At 45.4% G+C, this 16,076-nt stretch overlaps 1 protein-coding gene across 1 annotated transcript in view; it reads left to right on the top strand.

Moving 5' to 3' along the window:
* Positions 1-16,076, top strand: part of DCC (DCC netrin 1 receptor) — a 371,781-nt gene that overhangs the window by 165,682 nt on the left and 190,023 nt on the right. Inside the window, exons 11-12 of the mRNA XM_009637419.1 lie at positions 5,364-5,520; positions 13,666-13,820. Coding sequence (XP_009635714.1) covers positions 5,364-5,520; positions 13,666-13,820 — 312 coding nt within the window. The remainder of the gene's footprint in view (positions 1-5,363; positions 5,521-13,665; positions 13,821-16,076) is intronic.

Genomic DNA, 16,076 nt, shown 5'->3' with positions numbered 1-16,076 from the left:
CTCCTTGTGCTGAGGGCTCCAGAGCTGGACGCAGTACTCCAGGTGAGGTCTCACCAGAGTAGAGTAGAGGGGCAGAATCCCCTCCCTCGACCTGCTGGCCACGCTTCTTTTGATGCAGCCCTAATGTACGTAAATATTGATATATTTTTTTTAAATAAATCAAGATATTTTTTAATCCCCTTTTAAAAATTTAATACAGATTTTAATGACATTTTTTAATCCATCAATTGCCACATGGGTGATGGCCACGGGGGGTCTGTAACCATCTCTGAGGCTTTGTCGGCCCCTCAGCTTCCCGAGCCACCCACAGTTCTGCCATTTAATGCCCCAGCCCTGGTAAAATAAAAGGGTGTTCTCTAAAATGAAATGGGAATAATTCTTTCCGATGTGCCTATGTTCTAAAAAAACGACGAATCCACCAAAATTGTATCTATTACAGATCATCTTCTTTAAGAATATTTTACTGGAAGAGCGCCTCGCTTTTTCAGGTCCTAGGTGTTACATATGCAGCATCCCTGGAGTCACAGATATTCCTGCAGCGAGAATTTTTCTCACTTCTAACTTTCACAGTTTGCTCTACGGAAGGTGTAAGATGGGTCAAAAAGTTTCTGAATAAAAAAAAGAAAAAAAAATTTAAAAAGACCGAATTCTCTGAAGGCAGGACTGCGACACCAGGCTGGATTGACCAGGCTATGGCTCTACTGAGCAACACCAGCCAACAAGCACGTCTTTGATGTTATTTCTGGAATTAAAATTCCATATAAATTGTTTTTCCTTTTAACACTGAGGATTTGGAGATGAGAACAGATTCGTGGTCTTATGTCATACTTGAAATTCGTGCTGTATGAATAACTGATTTAAAGTGCTAAACCCAAGGAAAATATTGCAAGAGGGGCGGGGAAGAGGCTTGAATTAATCCACAGGGTTTATATTTTAACTTGAATAAAACATCTTGTATTTTATGAAATGAAATGCTTAACTTAAACCCTGAATGTTCCTTTTCTGTTTAAATACATTCAGTGAAATTTTTGAAAGTCTCTTAAAACTGGAATAGATGAAAAATTCATCTCTCTATTTAAAAAAACCCTCAAATCGAGGAATTGAAATAGTTGTTAGAAGGCTTAGAAATATATTTTGGGGTAGTGCCTTGGCTGAAAAATTTCATTTGATGTCTTGAAATGTCATTTTGGCATCAGGGTAGGTGGGATAGTTAGGGCAGGTGTGACTTGCAGCGGGGGGGGTGGAGATTTTAAACGCGATAGCGTTCTCCTTTTTGCTGACAAAGTATTGAGCTTCAAATCTTATCAGCAAGCGCGAATTGTCAGTATTTGAAAAGCAGGGATGGCCTATAGTAGATATTCTCATTTATAGATTTGTTCTTCTTATTAGATGACTCCAAGTGTAAAACAGTGGCACTTTGGGAATACTTTTTGCTTAGGTAAGGCTGTAATTTAAAAAAATACTAAATGGATGATGTCCTGGACATTTCCCACCTTCTGAGAGGTGCAGGCAGTTCCAATTTCTTTCTGTATTAATTTACCCCCCTGAGAAATGAGTATTATTTTTAATTTAGGCCCGTGGCAGCGTGGTATAACAGGCTTAAATGTTCCCGGTGAATTAAACATAACTCAAACCATGCAAATTTTAACCGCTTTAAAAGCAGAAAAGTCCAACTCCTCTTTATCCGCTCAGAACCTGGTCCTCAATGCAGACTCCCAGCACAGCTTTTAGATCAACATTTCTGACATTCAAGAGCAACATTTTCTGCACGCACAGTAACTTCTTGACTTATTTTTCACCTTAAACTTCAGACGACTTTCCTTAAACTGTCCCTAAACTTCTTTCCCTTTTCTGTCACCTTGGTAAATATGTAAAAAAAAAAAAAAGGCAAATTAATATTTTTTTGTACAGGGTAACAAAAGTTGAGCTGAGTTCTGTGTGTATATATGTGTGTGTGTGTGTATATATATATAAAAAAAATATAGAGAGACCCTGTGAGCACTGAAGTGAGAACATGAGATGTTTTGTAACTCAGATTTAGAGGATTTGCACCCATGTCTTTTACCGGGAGAGACTCATGAATAAACCCATGCCATCTATTGCCACCTCTGCTTAGCAATAATAATGTTCTATCTTCTTGATACCAATTCCCTTGTGGGATTTAATTACAAGGGGTGCTTTTTTTTCTGAAATTCATTCATCATCTCTTCTTTTGTATCACACATAAGCTTTTGCTGGACTCTAAAAACACCATTTAAAGGGTAGACAGCTGCTGCTAATAGGATCTCCTCCCTACCTGCAGACATGTATATGTGTTTAAAAAAAACAAGAAAAAACCAAAAAAACTCCAAGAAAACCCCAAACAAACCTATGAAAAGTATTTAAAAAACCATGTCTCTTTGAACTAGGTCTCATACTCCTTTTATTTTTAATTGCAAACAGCCCGTGGCTGCTGTGTATGGGAAGCAGTGGTGGAATGAGATGTCCCGCCTGAGGTTTTGCCTTTAGTTGTTTTTAAACCCCGTAAATAGTTGGCCTGGCACATGTCTATTTTGCAAATGAAGGCGGTAAACAAGCAGGTCCTGAACACCTACGCCAAGCATATTTCTGCATTTTTGAAGGACGTTTGCTTTAGGAGCACAAGGGTGGGTCCTACTGGTGAAATAAAACTCATAGCTGATTCTGGATTGTAAATAATGGGGGATTCGGTTTGGAAGTTGAGGTGCCCCGTTTATGGAAACGCAAAGATCGGTTGCTCTCAGGCCTATATTGATGGGACTTGCTGATTCGGTGGGACTTGACTTGATGATCTTCAAAGTCTTTTCCAACCTAAATGATTCTATGATTCTATATTCAGCCCTTCTCCGTTGATTCTATAGTCATTTACACATGTGGGATATGAATCAACCAGTCCAGTTTTATGCTCGCTTTGTAGAGAGGCAGATGCTTATTCACGCTGCCACGAGAGCGGAGAAAGATGCACTTTGCGAGGAGTTAATATAAACCTCATCAGGCTAAAATCAGAGCCTGTCAGACTCTGATGAAGATGGTTTAACCAGTGGTGGATTGCTCTTGCGTAGTCATATGAAAGATTGAAGGATTTCAGGCATTACTTGCTGAGATAATTTCAGGTTATATGTCTCGCTATATTGTACTATTGTACCGTATATGTTTGCTATTCACTGCTAGCAACAATAAAAGTGAAATTGCTTTTGTCAGTGATAGCTCTACAGAGTTTATCGAAAGGCAGAGTAAAACACATGCTTAGTGGTCTGGCTTCAGTCCCAATCTTGCTGCTTTTCACCTCAATTTTTCGCTATTATTTTCATAAGTTGACACCTAGCGGGCCAGCCACCGCATCCACAGGCATGAGGTCCCAAAGGGTATGGATTCACCTCCAGGTTTTGGATACTTATGCAGCATGTTTCGAGATAGATACCACCGTTGGGTAGTTGAGTAACTCTTTGGGGTCCACCATCTGTGTTGGGTAGATGTCCTCATTTTCTACGGGGGGAGCTTGGACGCCCATATATATGTAGTCATGTATGCATAGTCCCCTAAATGTTTGATTTAGGGCTGCTCATAGCGCAAGTTTCTGAACACTAAATGGATTTTGATGGAAGAGAGGTGCCAAGACTGCCGTGCTCCACCAGGAGGATGGATATTTGGTGGAGGAACCATGGACCGAGGTGTTTTGTGGTGGAACTCAAGAGTTTCTACGGACCCTCAGGCGCCAGAATCGTTAATAATGGGGCTTTTCCTGAATTGCTGTGTTTGATTTTAGTACCAAGAACTCAAGTGAAAAAGCCCTGTAGGTTGGTCTGTGTGTTTTTATCCGATCGCGCCCTTGGTGCTTCTCTAGAGATGTTTACCTACCGCAGCCCTTGTTAGAAGAAGACAATGCACTTAGGCTTATAATACATGAGTCAACATATAGAATAGACCAGAAGCCCAAATCCGCTCGCTCTGACCGTGAAACCAAAGAGTCGCCTCGTTGTAATATAAATGTACACAGAATTATACTTTAGTCTTGTGTTTGCACATTATTTAGGTCAGTGGCCCATGACTAAGGACGCTAAACACAATCTCAGTGCAAATAATGGATCACAATTTTGCAGCCACGGGAGCTGAGGCTATGGCTTATTATTTTCTTTCAACACATCATTACTCCGGAAATGCCACTGGGAATTTCCTTAATTCCCTCTGGTTTTGGATTGATCACGATAAGTGAGGGGTAATCATTTTGGTTATTAATAATGGCAATATTAATGGCTTTTAATAATAAGTTAGGGATAATGCAAGAAAATGCTATGTTAGTGTTCAGCGGACATCATGCTTTTTACATCGAGCTATTCTTCATGAGGTGTTTAGATAATGACACGCTGTTAATGATCTCACAGTAAATTAATGCTACTCAGATAGCTCACAGTACGCGCGTAGGGACTGACCAAAGAAGATTTGCAGTAAGGAAAAAAAGAAATTGCTTTTTGGTTTGATACCAATGGTGAAAAGCTGCTTTTCAGGGCTGGTGTGGCCCGTGGAATTGGACCTCCTACATCACGTTTGTCCTCAGAGAAGGTTAGGTGACTGTGGGTGCTCTGTAAGATGCATGTGCTAGATCAGCATGTAGCTAATCACTTAAATTACTGTTAAAATATAAATATTTTTTGTCATTTATGTTGACGGGCCAGCTTTCACATGGACTTGGTGGGCAACAACCAAACCCTTAAGAGATACTGTTCTAAAATGTTCTAATTTTACTGCCTGAATCTGCAGTTTAGCCATTTCTGGGTTGTGCACGTGGACTGAACACTTTTCCGTGTGAAACGGTGTTGATGTTAGGTCTCACTGTCTTCTCGTTTCATCCCACTTGGATGCAGTTATCCAGTAAGTCATGTGCTGAAGCACCCTATTTGGTTTCTGCTCTTCCCAGACCGGTCGGTTTGTAGGCGTCAGGCTTCGAGCGGTTGGTTATTCCTTGTTGATGAGGTTAAATACTTCTGCTGCTTGGGGTGCAAGGGACAAAATCAGTGAAATAGGAGCGAGCAAAGGAACGCATCGTACCGACCACTCGTACCAGAGAGAATTTCCCAGTATCCTGAGGAAGAAGCCTACTCGAGTTTTGCGTGTTGCTGTTTGCTTTAGAGGGTGGTTCAGGACGGTGTATTTTAAGGTGTGATTTTACTGTTAGTTTTTTTTTTCTCTCTCTCTCTCACCCCCTGTCATTTTATTCACGCTTATTCCACGCCACCTTGGCCCTTTGTTTTGTAACACCTCAGCCGTGGCCACCACGGTACCTCCCGCCCGCCCCGACACCCCTGTGCCATCGGCCTCTCTGACTGACTCCTCTCCTTCCCCTCCAGCTGTCCCAAGTTCCAGTGTCCTCCCCTCTGCCCCCCGAGATGTGGTCCCTGTTTTGGTCTCCAGCCGATTTGTCCGTCTCAGCTGGCGCCCACCCGCAGAAGCCAGAGGCAGCGTCCAGACGTACACGGTCTTCTTCTCCAGGGATGGCGTCAACAGGTAGGCGTCAACAGACCACGGGTCTCCTCTGGATGGGGGGACAGTCTTAAGAGTGCCTTGAGGTCTTTAAAAGTGTCTTGCAAATGGTTCTCAACCTTGTGTTCTTCTCCCTGTGGTAAAAGGAGCGTGACGCTTAAAATGCCTTTTGTTGCCGTATATTTTTATAGACATCATATCAACATCTATATAACAGTGCTCATTGTCTTGACATGAAGGACCATTTGCCTTGACAGTGATGCCTACGGATCTTACCTCCTCCAGCTATTACTTGACCGTCTAACATAAAGTATTGTTAGCTCCGTATTTTACCTTTCATCTTCCTCTGAAGACACAGCCTCGAGTGTTGTTTGTGTCGCTGGCAGAGGCAAATTGGTTGAGCCCTAATCAAGCAGAGACGACTGCTTTCAGAGCAGTGCAAGTGGTGGAAGACCTTGAAAGCAGCCAAGGAGCGGGTTGTGAAGACCTTACATGATTGCAAATACAATGGACCAGCCTGGGCTCTTCTGGCCCCGTGGATTAGAGCTGCGCAGCAGGTAGCTCTTTTGTGTTAACGGCAGTAGAGATGGTTTGGTGTTTGCGTGATTCCTCACCGTATAAGCTCATTTCACACGCCAAAACGTCCCGCCTATTTACTTGGGCTTTGTTTTATTTTCCTAACTTTGTACGTGATTTTGTGCCTGAGAAAAATCTTGTGTTTTTCTCTTCCTTACATCATTACGAAGAACTCACTTGAAGTATCCTGTCCTGTATTGCACTGCACTCAAGATACACTTCAGCTACCGCCTGGTGACTGGTACTTGTGTGCGTGCTGATGGCAGCTCAGCTCCCGAGGGGACTTGAAGAGGAATCTATATTTAATTGAAAAATGTGGGGATGCACGAGAGCTAAAGAAGGTGGGGACCCCGCAGGCATCGGTGCTGCGGTGTGGGCTTATCCATCATCCAAAAGGGCTCGGTCTTGCAGGCAAAATTCCCTGCCCCTGCCTGGACGTTGGCGAGCTCTTCATCTTAATCTCCGACAAAGTCCAGCTTTCTTTTATAGCCATAGATACTGGGTTTTATTTGTTTCAGTGCTTGTAGACGTTGATAGCTACAGCGGCGGTGCCTGCTGTGAGAGGCAGGTATCCTAACATGTTTTCATCTCGTCCAGCTGAGCAGCCTTGAAAGGACCCCGACACGCAAAACGCTTGGGCTGAGCGTGTGAAACGCACTCTCCCTCTGTAAAAGAAAGCTCTTAAATTCAAGTTGGCGTTTCTGAGGGTGGTGCTGGAGGCAAGCGTCTCCTGCACTAGGGCATCACTTGTGGGATCTGCGGCGCCTAGGCAGGGAGGTGAGGGATTGTGGCGAAGACAGGGGTAGGAGCCAGGCGTGTTGGGTTTGGTTCACAGGTTGGACACGGGCATCTCACCTTCCACAAACCCCCTCCGAGAGCCTGCCTGCGAGCGGAGAGGGGGGGACAGGAGCAGGGCGAGACGGATGGGGCAGAAGTTGAGAGTTCAGGTCCTGCGTCGGATCGTGTCTCCGGTTGTGCCTGGTTTGCATGAAATGAGAACAACACCTCGCTGGAGCATCAGGAAAGGTTGTAAGGCGCTTGGGGAAGGCAGAAATTGGCCTTAGAGAAGTAACGGATGCAAAAAGAGTGATGAGTTCAAGTTGCCTGGGAAGGGAGGATGCTCAGCAGCTCCCTTATTGCTCCCCGTGCGGGTAGCAAATTGGGGTTCACAGGGCTGAATCGAATGGTTTTGCACATACGGGGCGTAACGTTTGTCTGCGGCCATCGGCACCAGGAACAGTGGAACAGGGCGCTGCTGTAATCACCTCTCACTTATTTTAATTCTGTCTTAAAAACATCAGTTGCCACACACAGCTGGGTTGAGGCATATTCTAACCCAGCCTTTTAGTTTAGCAGTGAGGAGAAAATACTGATATTCTGATATGAGGCCTTAAAATAGCGGTCTTTCTGAGATTAAAGATATAGAAAGAGCTCACTTTGGATTCCCTTCCACTTCAAAAGAATTTTCTTCTGGAATTTCCATGGTGCTGCTCGAAGTTCTGGGTACCAGAAGGATGCTTTAGTCTCATTGCTACCTAGATGCGTGCCCAGTTGGAGAGTCTTCTGCAGAAGAACGTGGGCTCTGTGTTAAAATAACTAAACAAATAAATAGATAAAATAAAATAAAAATTCTGCCATAGAATCGTTTGGGTTGGAAAAGCCCTTTCAGATCCCCCAACCCAACTGTTCCCCTACCCCTGCCATCCCACCCCCAAACCCTGGCCCTCAGCACCTCGGCTGCCCAGCTGTTAAATCCCCCCAGGGCTGGGGACTCGACCCCTTCCCTGGGCAGCCCCTCCCAGTGCCTGACAGCCCCAAGGGGGAGGAATTGTTCCCCATGGCCAACCTCACCCTGCCCTGGCACAACTTGAGGCTGTTCTTGTCCTAATTTTCTGTCCGGTCCTTCGGGGAGGGAGGGGCCCAACCCTGACCCCAGCAGTCGAGGGGCGGCCCCCCCAGTGCCCAGCACAGGGGCACGCTCCCTGCCCTGCTCCTGCTGGCCACACCACTCCTGATACAAGCCAGGATGCCGCTGGCCCTCTTGGCCACATCTGCAAAATGGGGCAGAGTCGATGTTTCGATCCACAGGGCAGGTTGCAATTTTGATCTGATTTTGATGGTCAGATTTGCTCTCAGCCTCATGGTTTGTTCCCTGTTCTCATCTGTCTCTGCTGGTTTGCTTCTCAACGTGCCCACGCTGATTTACACGGACATTTGATATTTAGGTGGTAGCCTATTTGTCACCGTAAAGAAAGAGACGTCGCTTATTTTTGTTGGTTTGCTCTTGGTCTGTCTCCAAACCAGAAAATAACTCCTCATGTGTCATCTCAAGATATATTTAATTACCTGTGCATAGTTTTTAACTTAATTCTGCCTTCCCGGTGAGAATTTACATCCCTATATTGAAAATTTAAAATTTAATCTACAATAAAAAATTCACAATGTTGCTTTATAAATAGAAATATTTATACGGTGATATCTTTCTGTTTAGCATTTTAGATGAGACATAAAGCCCAGAAATACCAGTCAGTTTTTGATTGCAACCTTTGAAATGTCAGGTTGGCTTTAAGTAATGGATCCTGATTTTCTGGCTCGCTCTCTTTTTTAACTCACTGTTAGCAAACAGTTTTCCTAATAATTTTCCTAATAAATGAAATGAAATGGTCTGATCTTAAAATAAAATGAAAAAAAAAAAAAAAAAGAAAATGAGCCTGGGAATCAGCAGTATTGCAGCGGAATGTAATTTGATGAAGGATTCTTTTGCAAGATTGGGACCGGTTTTCTTTTTAGTTGAACGTTGACTAGAACTTTTTTTTTTTCTGTAGGAAATTAATAACTGCATAGATAGTCACAACAAGCTAATAGATCTCCCGATTTACCTTCCCGCGTGTTGCAGACTGGAGAAATGAATGGAGAGCGCACTTAATTGAATGCAAAAACTTATATTTGATTAAAGCCTATCTTCAGAAGTCAGCTGAAGCTCTAAAATACCGTTCCCAGGCGATCGATTCCCATTAGTTTTGAGGTTTGCTTCTTAAAATCAAGGCCTTTATATTATTTTGTGGGGGAATGATCGTGGGAGATGGAAAAAAAAAAAAAAAAAAAGGACTGGAGGTAGTAAAAGTCCATCCATTTTAAAATTAATAGTATTCATTTCACAGCACGGAGCATTACCACGACTTGTCTTAGGTGGAGTAACTAATTAGGTGTTTGAAACATTATAAAAGCATTTGTTACACACCTAAGAGATATATGGGGGCTGTAATTACCTCTTTTTACATGCTGATACCGTAATGGTAACATGATCTTCAGTCACTGGAAATTACATGTCGAAGCCTCCGTTTTACAAGAAAGTGGATGACTTTAGTCAAGGTCTTTTATTTTTAGACTGTAATTTATGGCCCGGGTGGGTTTGCAAAAGCAAACCCCAAAGGAAAAAGTGCCCGATTCAGGGATGTTTGGTTCTTTTTAGGTTATTCCTGCGTTGCTTGGAGCATCTGTAGCCCAGTTGCAGGAGGACACGCTGGGCTTTCGGAGGCGGGCAACTCTCGTCTCGCCTAACTTAAGCCTGAGCGCGTGCCGGCGGGGCGGCTCACTGGACAAGCGTAGTGTGGTTATATTCTTAAGGGGTTTTGTCTCTTTGCTAGCTGGAGGGTTTAGAGCATAGAATCACGGAATCATTTAGGTTGGAAAAGCCCATTCAGATCCCCAAGCCCAACCGTTCCCCTAACCCTGCCATCCCACCACTAAACCCTGTCCCCAAGCACCTTGCCTGACACTGGCAGGCGGCTCATTTAAACAAAAGGGATCATTTTTTCTCACGGCTCGTAATTACATTCCCACAGAAACCAAAACCAGCGGAGACACTTGGAAGGAGATAGAACCATTTGGGTGTCTGTGATCATCCGGGTGCCGAAATTCCAGAAACCTGTGAGCCAGAGCTCTATGCCAGGGGAATTACAAAATACTTCTGTCCTATGCCAGGAGAATAACGAAATATTTCTGTCCTATGCCAGGAGAATAACCAGATATTTCTGTCCTGGTTCACTTATTCCTCTAAATGTCTGTTACGTGGCTACCACCAGGTTGTGAGATGGGGCTGGGTGGGCTGCTGGCTGCTCTTGCATCTCAGCCCACCCGGAGGGAAACCTCAGCCCTTTCTTCTGCTTTATTCTTCTTGGTCTCAGTCCTGGGGTCTTTGCTTGATTATTATTCAGTCTTTACTTAGGAAAACCTGGAACTTCTTTCTATACAGTCCATTTCTTGGGGTTTTTTTCAAGTTACAAGATCTTGCACTGCTCTGTGAGCTTCTGGTGTTGCATTTGGAAGATGCTCTAGATCCGATAGCTAGAAAACCCAACCTATAGGAAATAAAACGTATAAAGGTTTGATTTTTTCCATGCTTTCCTGAGGTGCACGGAGGGAACTTACTGGCTGGCAAGAATGGGGAAAATTCCCTCTGGGATTTTTCAGTGTGGGCTGGGGACAGCCCAGAGCAGCTCCTGTTCAATGCTGCTCCCAAACTGGAAACCATCAGATTGCCAGAGCACAGGGTTGGACTTGAGTTATTAACCCAAGCCGTGGAAAGGACGTGTGAATATTGCGAGGTGGAGTGTGCTGCTGCCAACCTGGGTGCTACTCCCAGTGGGAGCAGGAGAGTTTTACTGGACTTGCATTTCTCTAGGAACGGACTGGCCCATCGCTGCAGGTGATGGGCTCGTTGGGTTCATTGGCTGGAGAGAAGTGATGCGCTTGGGTTAATAACTCAAGTCCAACCCTGTGCTCTGGCAATCTGATGGTTTCCAGTTGCAGAGAGAAGCGTCTCGGGAGGTGGACTTCAGTATCACCACTGAAATCCAGTGGAAGATGAACAGTGAAGGTGCTGAGATTGCATTTGAAGATGACTGCGGTAGGGTCTGACCAAAGCACTTGCTTGGTTGTTTCCAAACGGCTGAGGCTGGGATGTGACGCAGCAGATGGGGATCTGAGAAGAGGAGCGACAGCCTTGGGTCTCCTCGTACCTCCATGACGGGGCTGGGATTCTTTTCCCATTGCTCTGCAACCTCAGCGTCAGATATAAAACAGGCCGGGTCAGAATTTCACTCCTCATCGTAGCGCTTCACACCTGCAGCCCAAACTACACAAGATGAGAGAGTTGTGCTGGTTCAGCCCCTTCAGGCTAAAACGTAGATTGGATTCGGCTCAGGGAGTCACTCAGCAGCAACCTGAATGCCAGATACGCGTACGGTTTGGGGTTAGTTTTCTCTTTCTTACTAGGTAATGAGAAATGACTTACCGAAAGAACGCTACAAACCATCCCACCTTTCCAGACTTGCAGATAGGTGCCACCACGGGTACCGCTGTCACGGAGAAGTGTTAAACCAAAGATCTGACTCTTTTCTTTTATCACGTCCTCTCCTTTCTCTTCTCTCGCTTCCTTGCTGCTATTTTGGGATTGAAAGGTCTTGTTGCTGTTTTGCCATTAAAAAAAAAAATTTGTATACGAGGAGATACAGATGCCAACAGTCCCATCATCCTGCAGATAAGACGTCACTGGGCATATTTTGGTTACTCTCTTGCTGGGTTCCTGGATCTCAGAGGGTTTCTGAGAATATCGTAGCTGTTCAGTTGGGATGTTCTTGGCCATCTGCCCCCCCCCCCCCCCTTGCAGGTCTGCTGTTTTCGGAGTTGGTCCGTTGGTTACAAATCCATCAGAGATGGTTTTACGCAGCTGAGTTCCTACTTCTACAGTTTGCAAATAGAACCCAGAGGTAAGAGGCAAGAGAATAAAATGAGGCGAGTTGGTCAAGCGCAGCTCAGCTTGCAGAGTTAGGAAGAGCAAAGGCTCTCGTCGGGGAGCAGCAGCCTCCCACAGCTCCGCTTTCGCGTCACCAAGTGCAATAGAAAACCTTCTGCTGGCATAGAGGCATTAAACTCCCTCTGTCTCCGCTTCCTAAGCCACCGGTTATCCCCAGGGAACGTTCACCCAAGCTTTGTTCGGTCAGTCCTTGGAGGGCTGGGGCGACGGTGGAGCCTGGCGCTCGGAGGACAGGACCATTCTTTGGCCTGAGCAATTTCATTTTGCGGAAACGTTCCCCAAAGGAGCAATCATCTTTGAATTGCTGCTATGCCTATCGCAGCCCAGGGAACCCCAGCAGCGCTACGTCAAGTTTGACAATTAGTTGATGGAGTCTTAAATGATTTTTTTTCTTTTTTCTTCAGCATGAAACCTACCTTTTTGTCATTGCTTTTCAGAGGGCTTCTAGTAAAGGAGAGGACCGACGCATGCCGCCCGTAGTAAATCAGTTACAAAACCAATTTGACCTACTTCTGTTTGCAGATTGGCCATGAAATGACTGTGATTTTGTCCAATTTAAACCCTGCTTTACCGTTTGGGGATTGTGTTTTTCCTGGACAATCCCATGTTAACGACTCTAGCGCCGCATCTTTCTCACCAATCGTTTGCTCTCACCGAGGAGTGCAAAGCCACAGCCAGGCTGAGCTTTGCTTCACCCAAGGCAGAGGGGCCAGTGCCAGGGTGCTGATAACCCTTTAGCTCTGGCTGCTTCTGGTGCCAGGAAAAATGATACGGCTCTTGCCCCGAAGGGAGGGTGATATCCCCCTGGCCAGGGGCTGCCACCTCCCAGTGCCTGGGCTGTACCTTTACTTTTAAGAAGTTGGGAGGGCTGGAGGCAAGGTTCCGTGGCTTTGGGCAGATCATTGAAGCCTCTGGTTTCTCCATCCCTAGAATATAAGTGAGCAATGTTGATGAAAGGTTGGACCAGATGACCATAGAACCATAGATTAGAATCATAGACCTGGGCAGCCTCTTCCAGTGCTGTAGCATCTCTTGAAGCCAATTTGGTGCTCGCTGCCCCATGCACCAGGTTCTCAGCAAAGCCGATGGCCAAGTTTGCATCCATGGGGTGGTACCGGACCATCATTCCAGGCTGCCCTGGACCCTCCTGGGTGCTTGTCTTGCCGGGGGGGGGAGCATAGCATAAACTCCCCAGATGGGTTTTCACTGTAGAGCTATGAAATGGCAGGTGCATCTTAGGGAAGACGCTGTGTTGTCCCTTTGCCCGTGAAATGGCAGCAACGACTCGAGGGGGGGATGGTGGGGGTGGTTTTGCTGGGTCAGCTCTAGCCAGAGCACTGACAAGGTCTTGATCAACAAGAGCGATCCAAACCCAGTTTTCATTAGCTGGATGTTTATGGTCCAATGCGTATCTCACATCCTACATCAGAGATGCGTTCCTTTATCGAATAGCCATTTTTTCCATCAATTTTCCTTTTTTTTATTCTATTAAGAAAGACAAAGAACCACCACACTGTACGCCTGAGGAAGTGTTAAAATCTAAGTCACTTTTGTAGTGCTTACAGCATTCCCAGTGGGTCCCGTTTCTTGAGTTAGGCTTTTTCAAGTAAAAATAAAATTAAAAAAAACCCAACCCTGTAGGCAAACAAGCCTCAAACTGAAGTTTGGTAAGTAATCGTCCCTTGCAGGCCACCAGCTGCATAAATAAGTAATGCTTTAAGATCTAAATGTATTTTTAAATGGTTTTGGGTTTGGTTTTTTTGTTGTTTTTTCAGGGAACGGGCAGTCAACACATCTCAGCCTGGGACACTTCAACTTACCGTGGGCAACCTGAAGCCAGAGGAGACCTACACCTTCCGCGTGGTGGCCTACAACGAGTGGGGACCAGGAGAAAGCTCGCAGCCCGTCAAGGTCGCCACGCAGCCGGAGCGTGAGTGTGCGGAGGAACGGGGTCTGGGCAAGGGGGGCGGCAACAGCCGTAGCCACACAGGAGCGCGTCGTTATTTTGAGTCGTGACTTTGGTGATGGCACGTCCTGGCTGCTACGCGGCGGCGTAAATCAAAAAAGCTCTGCCACCCTCCGTAAGGAGTTGGTTTATTTTACAAAGAAAGGTGATAAACTTCCTGAAAGATACAAAAACTTTTCCACTGGAGTAAACATTTTGGCTTCTTGGTCTTTAAAAGCAAATATTTACTATTTGTTGACATTTAGCAGTAAGTGTGTTTTATAAATCTTTGGAGCAGGTGGACCCTCCCTGCAGACACTTTCTCTTTCTGCATCTCTCATTTTATTCTAAGTATTTGCACGCTTCTGGTCTCCAGAAAGAAGAAAAAGTTCTTCTGGTTGAGATTGTCCTATTGCAGTTTTGCTGGCTTGGAAGGTCCAGGAAGGGCTGTTACAGAGCGAGGATTGAAACGCTGCTTGAGCCCTTCCATGGCAAAATTAAGTCTTCAGAAGAACTGGCCATAAAAATAGGATTGGTATCTAGTTCTTAGCGTGGAGATGGGCGCTGTGTCTCCTACTGATGGGCACTGGCCTGCTTTGGCCAACCAAAGTGGTGATGGTGGGATGCTGGGCTGCTTTCATGCTCCGTTACTAAGCCCCTGCCAGAATATGCTCGCCCTCTGTAAAAAGGTGGTGAATCTAACGCTTCACAGGAGCGCAGAAACCGGCCTACATCGTCACACGTTGCCACGTACCAAAATTTAACCGAGAGACAGTATTTGGCTGAAACCCCCTCATTGTGTGCAGATAACAGCGGGGCTGGAACCCCCTGAAACGCGTTGTCTTGATTCATTGCCGCAGGTGGCTTGTAGCCGGGAGCAGGTAGAGGAGGTGGGAACGGCTCTCCATGGGGGGTGGAGGAGGAGAAGAGCTTGGGAAGCAAATCCTGTGATCAGACAAGCCTCCAGGGGTGGCTTTAGGTGGCTTTTGGACTGTTCAGTTCCTTTTACAACTCAGCTGAGCCCCAGGAAAGGTGGCTACTGGGGCTGGCGAGAGCACGTGCGTCATCCCCTGCCCAGGCAAGGGATGTGGCGCGCAAGGGGAGAAGGGACCTTTCAACTCAAATTATTCTGTCATTTTGCATCTCTGGTTTTTGTTTATCACAAAACATGAATTTTGCTCCCTGTCATCACTTCCCAAACCCCCGCGACCGGTGACGGGTTATCGAAATAATCACCCGCGACGCGTAGCTTTTTGGTTTTGTGGATGGCCTCGCGCTGCAGATGCATCTTCAGTTCCTGCTCGGAGAGGGCTCTGCCGCTTCTTGCGGTTATGCAAACATAAGCAAGGTTGTATCCCAGCCCTTTTTGGGGAAATAATTCTTGTAAGTCAGTTCATGAATCTGAGCCTTTTGGTATTAAGTTTTTAAGTAACCGACTCTCGGCGTTATTTATCTATTGGGTATTTATCTATTAGTTAGTTCTCTCTGCTTAGACACACAGGCACAAGTGCCACATACACACCTTTCTGTATATGTTTGTATTTTATATATAATATTTATATATATTTATGGCAGGAAAATAACATTTCAATCAGGAAAACGCCTCCCCCCTTGCAAAGCCCCCGTGAAAAGCAGGCACCGCTACCCCCTGCTGTTACCATCTGAAGCTGCCACGGCACGGAATTACCCGCTCTGGTAACTGCACGGCGTAGAGGGTTGGAATATCTTTTCTATTTAATACCTTCAAGCTTTCTCTAAAGTGTCAAGTTTGTTTGGGGGGTGGAAAAAAAAAAAAAAAAGACCTTGCTCTCCATTTTTCTTTTTGCTTTTTTCTTGTTGACCAAATTATCTTATCATTTTGAACCCAGTCTTCTGCGGTCCTGGGAGGCAGTCAGCCTCTCCGTGGCTGTCTTTTAGAACACGCTGTAAGTATTGTACAATAAATTACACGGCTGCACATCAATTGAATTTCCACATTATTTGAAAATATCAGCAGCGTTATGCAATCTGGCATTGTTAGAGAAGAAAAAGCTGATGGAAAAGGACATCTGAAATGCGTGGCTGCCAGGGCCTGTTCCTACAAGCGCACACGTTTGCTCAGTAATCAGTTTAAAAGATCAACGGAACAAGTTCTAGCTTTTGGGAATAATCATCCAGAATATAGGGGCTGGATTTATATGAAGGTTTGTGGCCCCCAGATTAACACACCCCCCCTTCTTTTTTTTTTTTTTTTTTTTTTTT

This window comes from Egretta garzetta, unplaced genomic scaffold, assembly GCF_000687185.1.
Source record: "Egretta garzetta isolate BGI_Z169 unplaced genomic scaffold, ASM68718v1 scaffold384, whole genome shotgun sequence".
In the NCBI taxonomy this organism is placed as follows: Eukaryota; Metazoa; Chordata; class Aves; order Pelecaniformes; family Ardeidae; genus Egretta; species Egretta garzetta.
The sequence above is the reverse complement of the archived record's forward strand: the minus strand, read 5'-3'. Positions and strand labels throughout refer to the sequence as shown.